At 27.9% G+C, this 10,743-nt stretch overlaps 1 protein-coding gene across 1 annotated transcript in view; it reads right to left on the bottom strand.

Annotated features, from left to right (window-relative positions):
- LOC105847185 (protein broad-minded) overlaps positions 1-10,397 on the bottom strand; it is a 35,914-nt gene extending 25,517 nt beyond the window's left edge. The window contains exons 1-4 of the mRNA XM_065793474.1: positions 10,372-10,397; positions 6,695-8,765; positions 5,345-5,868; positions 1,614-1,835 (exon numbers count right to left, since the gene is read on the bottom strand). Coding sequence (XP_065649546.1) covers positions 1,614-1,835; positions 5,345-5,868; positions 6,695-8,762 — 2,814 coding nt within the window. The 5' untranslated portion in view covers positions 8,763-8,765; positions 10,372-10,397. The remainder of the gene's footprint in view (positions 1-1,613; positions 1,836-5,344; positions 5,869-6,694; positions 8,766-10,371) is intronic.
- Positions 10,398-10,743: the final 346 nt, after the last annotated feature.

Genomic DNA, 10,743 nt, shown 5'->3' with positions numbered 1-10,743 from the left:
ACAAACAAATGGTAACTTCACTTTTTAATGACTTCTTTAAAGTTCTCTTTAATTGGGCTTCTTTAATGTTACCTAAAAATAAAATATATGGCATCCAGAATTGCGTTTTTACATATTGTCCATCATCTAAATTTATACCTTCATTTTTAGGTTCGCATTTGTTAAACTGAATTTCAATTGCTCTTGAACTTTTCTTTCAAATTTTTTGAGTTCTATTTTTAACATTCTTACTTTACCATATTTTATATTGCATGGACATTTAATTTTATGATGCCTAATTGCAGATTGTTTCCATTTTTGTTCAAATATATTTTTTGGTGTTGCTTTGTTCTTGTTGCTATTTTCATTTTTGTTTCACACTCGCATTCTATTAGGTATACTCCGGGATAGCTATTTGATGGTAGTTTTGTTTTATTGCATGAAGTTAGCAAAGATTTAAGATTTGCACTAGGTTTAAAGACTACCTTTAAAGGCTTGTAACCTGCTTTCCTAAAGATTTTTTGAAGTTTTGGTGATATTATTGGGATCAACAGTAGTGATATAGTTGGCATGGTTGCTTCGTTGTTAGATAAGCTATTTCATTATTTGAGTGTTGTTTTTTTATAACAATATTTGCAAGGTTTTGTAATTTTTTCTTTTCATACCCATTTTCAGCAAATACATTTATAAGGAAATTCATTTCTTCATTTAAAATTTTTTAGAGTAAATTGATAAAGCTCTATGATTAAATCCTTTAAATATTCCTTCTAAGATATTTGGATCATGTTTTGATTAGGTTTAACCTGATTATTTGTTATTGCTTTTTTTCGATGTATGTTAAAATCATGATTACCTTAGTAGCAAGTGTGAACAAAAATACATTGGCGAAACAAAAATGAAAATAGCAACAAAAACAAAACAACACCAAAAAAATGTATTTGAAGAAAAAATCATAAAACTATATATATGTCCATGCAATATAAAATGGAATTAAGTAAAAACATTAAAAAAAGAACCCACAAAATTTGAAAGAAAAGTTCGAGAGACAATTAAAATTCAGTTTAACAAATGCGAACCTAAGAACAGAGGTATGAATTTAGATGTGTTCAGTTCATTACTGGTAAAATCATAATCTTTAAACTCGTTGAGAAATGATGACAAAGGTCTATTGTTAGTTCTATTGCTTAAGATAATAGGTGATGATAACCCATATATTTCAGGAAGTGGATGTTGTGAAAATATCAGTAAACAATAATGTAAAAACAAAATTCTAGATGTCATATTTTTTATACTTACATAACATTAAAGAAGCCCAATTAAAGCAAACTTTAAGGAAACCATTAAAATGAGAAGTTACCGTTTGTTTGTAATTAAAGCTGAAGATGCTAGTATCAAAAATCTAGCAAAAAATTCCTAGATTTAATAAAAAGATTAGTATTGAGAGAGCTCGTATTTATTGATATTCATACATTAAATTAATTCAACTCTCATACAAGATGTCATCATTTAATATATATATATATATATATATATATATATATATATATATATATATATATATATATATATATATATATATATATATATATATATATATATACATATTCATTTATTAATATCATATTTATTTATACCTGAATATCTCCTAATGTGATTTCTGAAAAAAAAACATCCACAGCTTTTTCATAAATATTGCTCAGTTCATTACTGCTAAAATCATAACCTTTGAACTCGCTTAGAAATGATGACAAAGGCCTTTTGTTGGTTCTATTGCTTAAGATAATATGTGATGATAACTCATATATTTCAGGAAGTGGAAGTTGTGAAAATATTGGTAAACAGAAACCATCATCATCCTTTTAATAAAAAACAAAAAATTAATGAAACAAAACAAAATTATTTATACTTTAAAAACATTTAACAAAAGTTAAGCTTGTTAACTACTCTGATTTTCTTCTAAACAGTCAAAAATATTTAAAGCATCCAAAGAACAAAACATTATTTTCACCAACATTTCATCAATTAATAAAGAAATGATAATTCAATTTATCTAAATGCTGTATACAAAATAATTTTTTTTTTTCAAGCCCATGTTAATTGTTTTTTTAACAAAATATTTCTTATTTAGATACTTGACATATAAAATGTCCATTAAGAAAAGACACTTTTGAGCAAGACATTCAGTTATTTTTTATTGTTTATCTATTTTGAGAGCAATCAAGTATCAAGTGATACCCTACAATGCTTGCTACATGTCAGACAATAAGTGGTACCAAATGAATTCAATGCTGAAAAAAAAAAGTTATGTAAAGAGGTGCAAAAGGTGTCTAACAGATTGAAAACCAAATGACAAATGAAAGGTGATTAATACTGACACAACCTTTTGGTGCGAACAAACAAAAACTATCATTATCACAATTATTGCCATGATTGCAAATCATCTTAAAATCATTTTAGTATAATTTATGTATGTTACTTTTATTTTACTTTTAGTATGTTACTATAGTTACTAAAGCTTGTGCCAGTAAATTTGTTTTACCAAACTTGTGTCAGTAAATTTTTTGTGATCTTAGTAATTCTTGTGTCAATAAACTTATTTATGAATTTAATTTATTATTTATTTATACTAAATATTTTTTAAATACCAAAGCATAAGTTTATTGAGTCTTGTTTTCCTGCCTGCTGGAAAATGGCATTTGTTGTTCCAATCTTCAAAAACTCTGGAGAATATTCTGACATCTCCAACAATTTTCCAATCAGTTTTCTTTCTGTTATTAGCAGGGTCTTTGAGTCTTTGATCAACACATTTCTCACACCCCATCTTGAGTCAAATAACTTACTGTCAGACAATCAATACGGTATCTGATCCTATTGCTCTATGGCTGACTTGCTAACTATTGTGACTGAACAATTCTATCATGCATTAAATCAAGGTGGCGTGGCTAAGGCTATTGCTTTTGTCTAAAGCTTTTGACAAAGTTTGGCATGCTAGTCTTCTCCATAGGCTTGCTTTATATCGTGTATCTGGGGAAGTTTTTGAGATTATCAAACCATTTCTTTCTAACCGCTTTATTGAAATCATCCTCGAAGGCCAACACTTTTCATTCCCAGTAACTTCTGTGGTACACCAAGGTTGCTGATGACTCAACTTTATACTCCTGTCTTGACAAAAAGTCTTCTCTTTTCAATTGCTTAGAACAGGTAGCCGATCTTGAATCTGATCTCTCTTCTGTAACAGATTGTGGTTGCAGTGTCTTGTGAATTTCAACTCCAACAACACTCAGTTACTTCCTTCAAATAACTATTACAATACTGTCAACATTCCTATATTAACGAATGGCAACTCTCTCACTGAGTCCTCTTTAAGTCTTCTTGGATTATTGTTCACTACTGATCTTTCATGGAAATCATATTTTCAATCGATTGCCAAGCTTGATCCTCTCTCCCATCGTTGTAAAATTATATATCTCTTTATCCTTTGTACAAATACAATTATGCTTACTACTCAAAGGAGCTATAATCTCTAGTTCCATCAACTAAAACTCATTCTCACTTGACTCACCATTCAGCAAAGAAGCAAAGAAGCAAAAATCAATTCAGCAAAATCATTAAAAAATCATTCAGCAAACAAGCAAATTCAGCAAAAACTCATTCTCACTTGACTCACCATTCAGCAAAGTCTCATTCTTTTACTGTATCTGTCCCTGCATGTTCTAAAAACCTTTATTTGTCTAGTTTTTTTCCCTGCACTTCAACCGTTTGGAACTCTCTCCTATATTAATATCTACCTGACTCATACAACCTAAAAAGTCTTCTGTCAACCATTTCCTTGCTCTTTGACCCTATTCTTTTTTTTTTTTTCCTAGTAACTCCCAACTTTTAATTATAAACACAAGTGTTTTATTTCCTAGCTTGTATACTGTATTTTTAGTTATAAATACAAATTTTTTATTTCAAGAAAATCAGAAATGTTTAACCTATTTTTATTAGAACATTTAAAAGCTATGTGTTTTCCACTTTATGATGCTCTTTTTTACAACAACAATGCCCACACAGAATCTCACATACCACACCCTTCGCATGCCCTGGGTGGAACAACTCTAACAGTAATAATTTTATATGGAGTTTTAAAGTTTATTGTAACATTTGTTGAATTAAAAATTTCATTTCAAAGCTTATACAAATTTAGAGTATTGAAAGAAAAAATATTGTAAAAAGAACCATAAATTTTGCACTAACTTATAGTTCTTTTTATAACTTTTTTTTTTTAATACTTTAAATTTTTATAAGCTCTGTTTTCCAAATTTTTAATCTTCTTTTTACATTTGATGTTTTACTAATTTTAACTTTTATTTCAATTATGTAGAGATAGAAAGATAACTACCACTAAATATGATGGGGATGGAAGATAGCCTGATGAATGGGATTAGATTTTACAAAAATCTAGGTCCTTAAATTATAAAGTTAGGATAATGCAAAAAAAGTTCCAACAATCAATACTACAACTTTAAAAGTAGAAAAACATTATTCATTAATGCAAACTTTTGTATTTTTTATTATTCTGTTTTAACTATTGGCTATAATTTGAATTGTTTCTAAAAAGATGTACTTCTAAGTACTGTTTTTCTGGTCTTGATTTTATTAATTTGAATTTATCATCAAACGTCTTAAACTCTCTCATTAAATTTCTCAAGCAAAACCACCATCCCAAACTTCCCTTTCAAATTTATCATACAAAATATATTCTGGACTATGGCTAAAATCAATTTTTACACAATATCAAACACAAGATCGTACTTTTAGAATACTGATGTAACAAATAGTTTTTCAAGTAACACAATAATGAAATATTAACACAACATCGTACTTTTAGAATACTGATGTAATAAATAGTTTTTCAAGTAACACAATAATGAAATATTAACAATAAGCATCATACAAATAAAATATGTGCAACCAGTTACGGATCCAGGAATTTTTGATGGAGGGGAGGGGCGGGGGAGGAATGTTAAAATATCTTTGTATTTTGTACAATATTTGCATCTCCCAAAAAAAGAAATAAAAAAAAGGTCTTTATTGTCTATGATATTTTTAGGACTTCCAGATTCTGGTGGTGGTGGTGGTGGTGGGGGGGTGGATGGAGGAGGGGTGGATGCATATCACCCATCCTCCCACCTGGATCCATCACTGTCTGCAACAGTGGTTTAAAGACATTTTTCGATTAGGTCACACCAAAATTTAAGTACAAAAGATAGACCAGTATGAATATTTAAAGGTTCAATAACCAATTCTGAAAATTAAATATCTGGAAGACCAAAATATTTATCCCACTGTTCAGAAAAAAATTAATAAAATTTTTTTTCACCTTTTCTATTGTATCTGGTGGTATAAGTCTTTCTGATTCACCACCTAACAATAATAAACGTACTAATACTTCATTTCTTTTTAATAAGCATTGATCAATGATATACTCCTCATCATACTTGCACTGCTCTTGTAGGTACAGAAGTTTTTTGCATAAATCAAATTTTATTTCAATATGTATCATCGAATCTAAACATGTAATGATTGCAGCTATGATATTTAGAATAAAAAAATGGGTCTGTTCAAAATGCAAAAGCAATGACTGTTCTTCATGGATAATTGTACAAGTGATCAAGTCTTGAAAACTTTCCATTTTTTTTAAATTTGATCTTTCATTATATTCATCTATTAGCAGATATTTTACAGCAGGGAAAGATGAAAACAGCATGACAATTGAATTATAAAATTCATTAGATGTTTTATCCGATAAATCTTCTGAGATATCTGACATTATTGTTTTGGTATAATCATTAGAGCAGCCTTCCAAATGAAACCACGTATTGTGTAATAATGATGTAAAAAAACCTAAAGATTTATACATACATACATACATATATATATATATATATATATATATATATATATATATATATATATATATATATGTATATATATATATGTATATATATATATATATATATATATATATATATATATACATATACATATATATATATATATATATATATATATATATATATATATATATATATATATATATATATAATGATATATAATTATACACACACACATATATGTAAGTAAATATTTACGTGTATATATATATACAAGGTTGGTGCGATAGGGGGAAGGGGGATGGGTTGTGTGTGTTTGGGGTGACATTAGTGATTTTTTCATTCATTTAGTCAGCAAATTTGACCATTTTAGACAAGTCAGTCGGCAAATGTAGACCCTTTAGACAAGTTAGTCAGTAAATTTAGACAGTCAGTCGGCAAATATTGACTAGGCAGTCGGCTAATTTTAAAATACAAAACCCCTTTTTTTAAAGTTGGCAAAAGTTGTAATGGCACCCCCTCCCCACATGACACCTACATGCTGGCCCTGTATATATATATAATATATATATATATATATATATATATATATATATATATATATATATATATATATATATATATATATATATATATATATGTATATATATATATATATATATATATATATATATATATATATACATTATATATATATATATATATATATATATATATATATATATATATATATATATATATATATATATATATATATATATATATATATATATTATTTTAACAAAAAAACTTAGTATAATTTTATACAAAATTTTTTAAAAATGAAAAAAAATTACCTCCTTCTTTTAATGCAACAACACCACCATGAGAAGCTACAACAAAATTTACAAAAGAACTAAAAAGATATTTTTCTCTGTATGGTTCTTCTATAAAAAATATTGTTCCCAAAGCACCACTTGATTCTAAGCAGTTAAAACCCTTGGGAGTTATAGAAAAACTTAATAAACATTGTGCAAGTTTAAGTTCCTCTTTTGATAATTTTGTATATTTAACTATTGAATCTTTCTCATTAGAATGAGCTTGCCTCTTTAGAAAATTGTTATACAGCTCTACAAAAAATAAGGAGTCAGATATACTAAAAATTCCATCTAAAGTGTTAAAAATTTTGGAGATTAGTCTAAGTAATAACATAAAAGCTTTACTATCCTGTGGCAATTTAAAACGATCAATTAAGGCAATTAACCTTGGAACAATTACGTTATTCATTTTCAGAATAATTTTCCGACCAGAGTCACATTCAGCAATGACTATAATAATTTCAGCCAAGGCACAAAAAAGATTTCTACTAATATCTGGTTTTATATTTAAAATTGGTTCAAAAACCAAATCACAAACACCTTGATTGCAAATAATTCTTTTACAAGAGCTACTTTCGTTGCAGGAGAGATTTTTAATCAAATTGACAAGCATAGTAGAAGGATTAAAACCAGCTTCAATTGATACAGTTGCATTAGATACAATTTTGAGAACTTTGATAAATTTTTCAACAAGTTCATTAATACTCACAACAAAACCATTATTTGATTCAAAATTAAACATTAGAGTACCTTCTTTGTAGAACAATAAAGTGGTCATAATATGTACAATATGAATAAAGTATGTATAATGAATGTCACCATTATCATAGTTGATGTATTCTTCATTTTCTTGAAAAATTTCTTTTATATTATTGAAGTTCTTTGCAGTTATTAAAAAGTTTGATAAAATATTTTTTACAAATTTTATATTACTTCTAATTGAATTTAATAAATTTGACCGCCCATAAAAGCTATGCATCCAGTTTTGATACCAGGTTGCTTGAGGATCTAATAATGAAAAAAAGTGCAACGGTGTCATTAAATATTTTCCAAATGTTTCAGTAATTGGGGTCGGAGTAATGGATAGTAACTCAACTAACATTTCTCCAATATTCTCAATAACAGTTTCAGAATATCGTAACCAATGAACAGGTAATTCTATTATTATTTGATTTAGCAATCTAAATTTTCGAAGAAGTAGAATGTTCCTTTTGTCTCCTAAGTCTAGCCCAGTTTCAATGGATATCATGTGAGATGTGTTATCATTAAAATATTCTATAAGATTTTGTATCAAGATAAAAAGAAACTCATTTACAACACGGCTGCTACCAGAAAAAAACAACTTAGAAATTAATTTCAACACTTCGATTACAATATCTTCATTTTCATCACAAAGACCTGAAACAAGCCTTTCCTTTGTTAAACTCCAAGATTCACTAGATACAAGGTCAACTTGAGGAACCTGATTAAGCATGGTAAGTGCTTGTAAACGCATATGTAGAGAGTTAGAAGGTTCAATCTCATGTGAAAGTGCTTTATAATGTCTTGCAGACATAAACATATAATCACTACCATCGACAGTTGAACATACAGAGTCGTCACAATAAAAAATATTTTCACCAGATTTGTTACCATCAGAATTGCTAAAAAAAACAAATGTATCAGATTTAAAAATTTCTTTTAAATGTTTGGCTGCTTCAGAAACAGAATCAATTATATGCTGACTAACATTAGCAAACTTTTGAGAATTCATAACAAATGTGTCAATTTGTGGAGATAATAAATCACTTTCAACTATAATACTTTCTTCAATGCACTGGTCAATTATTGGAGAAAGCTCAACTTCAAGTTTATTTCTTATTTGCTGCACTATACTATGTTGGTGAAAAGTTGAGTCAAACGATTCAAGATTTTTTAAAAAAGTAGGAATTGATTCAGCATCAGGACTTTTAAGATTTATCATCATATCGGCATCATCGAGAAATTCTTGCAAATTTAGAAACCATAGCTCTTCGTTTTCGTCATAACTATCTGTTTCATTTGCCATTTGCTATATATAAAAAAAGTATATGCTGAAAATTTGTAAAATTTGATAAAAATATATAATTTGGAGCTATTTAGAATAAGTTTTCGAAGTTTTTAAAATCTTGACATAATTTCAAAGACCAAAATGAAACTAGTCTTTAAAATTATGCATTACACTTTAAACTGCTAACCTAAGGCTGACTGCTGGTCAATAAAGACCAGCAATCAGCCTCAAGATAGTACTTTAAAGTGAAATTATAGGATGAATCTGATGTAGATAAAGTATGGGATAAAATTTTTAGTGAGATAACAGCTTGACCCAAATGACCCAAGGAAAAACAAGGAGAAAACATGCACAAGTTAGGGGCAGAGACAAGACACAATTGAAGATGAGGGATTAGGCTTTTCTGAAACAAGTAACAAAGTTAATAAAAGTTATTATTCGAGTAAGCAATTAGAAAAGACAAAAATTTTGAGCTTTAGAGCTAGCAGGGTCAGTGGTATTAGAAGTATGCCATTTAGTGTGATGAGCATTAAAGTCACCAATAACAAAAATATCGGCTAAAGGATAAAGAAAAAGAGCTTGATTAATTTGATCAGAAATAAATTAAAGAAAGTATTTAATTTTGATTTTATAGGAGAGTTGATATGTAAGTATATGCCCAGACTAAACATGTGACTATTGTACTCTTTGCGAATAAAGGATAGTATCCGTCAACACTAAGATTTAAAGTTAAAATAGCTAACTTAAATTAGTTTCACAAATAACTTACTTGCTCAATTTTACAATATCTGGTAAACTTTGGAGGAGGTAATATTTAACAGATACAAGGTTATTTTAAAAACAACAAATAGTTGTAAAAGATATTTTGAAACAATTTACTGGTAGAGATAAAAACTAACATTTTACACCTGTTGATGGAAGAGACCTCTTTGAGAGCTGTTACAGAGTTTAGATAGCCTAATTACCAGGTAGAGTAGAAAAGGTTGCATAGCCATTGTTAAGCAGCCACAAGTAAAAATTAACAACTAAATCAAAAAGATCCAGCATTCACCATCCTGGACAAAAAAAAGCAACACAAGTTTACATCTACACCAGCCAATTGAATGGGCTGCAAGGTTGGTCTACAAAAATTTTCTGCTTAAACCTAAAGTTTTTCCGAAGGAGACCATCTACAAGAACTAGCTAGATGCAGTTAAAATCTGCCTGGTCCTGACCTGATAAGATTACTGAAACGTATTACTGGAACAAATTACTGCAGCATTTTAAATCTAAAGTTTAAAAATTTAGGTCTGAACTTAAGCATTAAATATTATTGGCGAGTTTTTTTTATATTGTTAATTTGTATTTAAAATCGTTGTATATATAAGTAAGTATAACAAAGATAAAATAATCAGGTTTCAGATCTCACTTATGTAGAAAGAAACCAGAAACTTATTGAGTAATTTATTTTTGTTATATGCAGTAAAACTACATATAACATAAGTACGTAATACATAAAATAAATCTGTATCAATTTCAAAAGTAATGCTCGAAGCATATTATTACGTAGAATGACTAGTTACGTTAGTTTAGATTAACATAACTAAAAATATATCATTAAAATATATAAGCAACTAAACTTTCATACCGACCAATACGTACTTACTGACAACGAAAGATAGTTTTTTTTTTTTTTGGTAAATGGAAAATGTGAAAATACGCAAGAACAAAAAATATAAATTATTTAAAAGAAAATGTTTTATTTAAAGCTATTTTACAATTTTAAAGCCTTTGCTTTTAAAGCTAATAATCATCCTTGGTTTCTAACCAAGTCGTTTAAGTTCCATAAATGTTTCATAAAAATTGATTCTGATCAGTTCACTTTTCTATTTTAGCAGAATTTAATTTTAATGTCAAGCAGTTTGACAAAAAATCCCGCATCCCTCGTTATGATACTCTTTATATAAACCAATTTTAATATTTTGCTTTTATAATTTTGATATATATATATATATATATA

This window comes from Hydra vulgaris, chromosome 03, assembly GCF_038396675.1.
Source record: "Hydra vulgaris chromosome 03, alternate assembly HydraT2T_AEP".
Classification (NCBI taxonomy): domain Eukaryota; kingdom Metazoa; phylum Cnidaria; class Hydrozoa; order Anthoathecata; family Hydridae; genus Hydra; species Hydra vulgaris.
The sequence above is the reverse complement of the archived record's forward strand: the minus strand, read 5'-3'. Positions and strand labels throughout refer to the sequence as shown.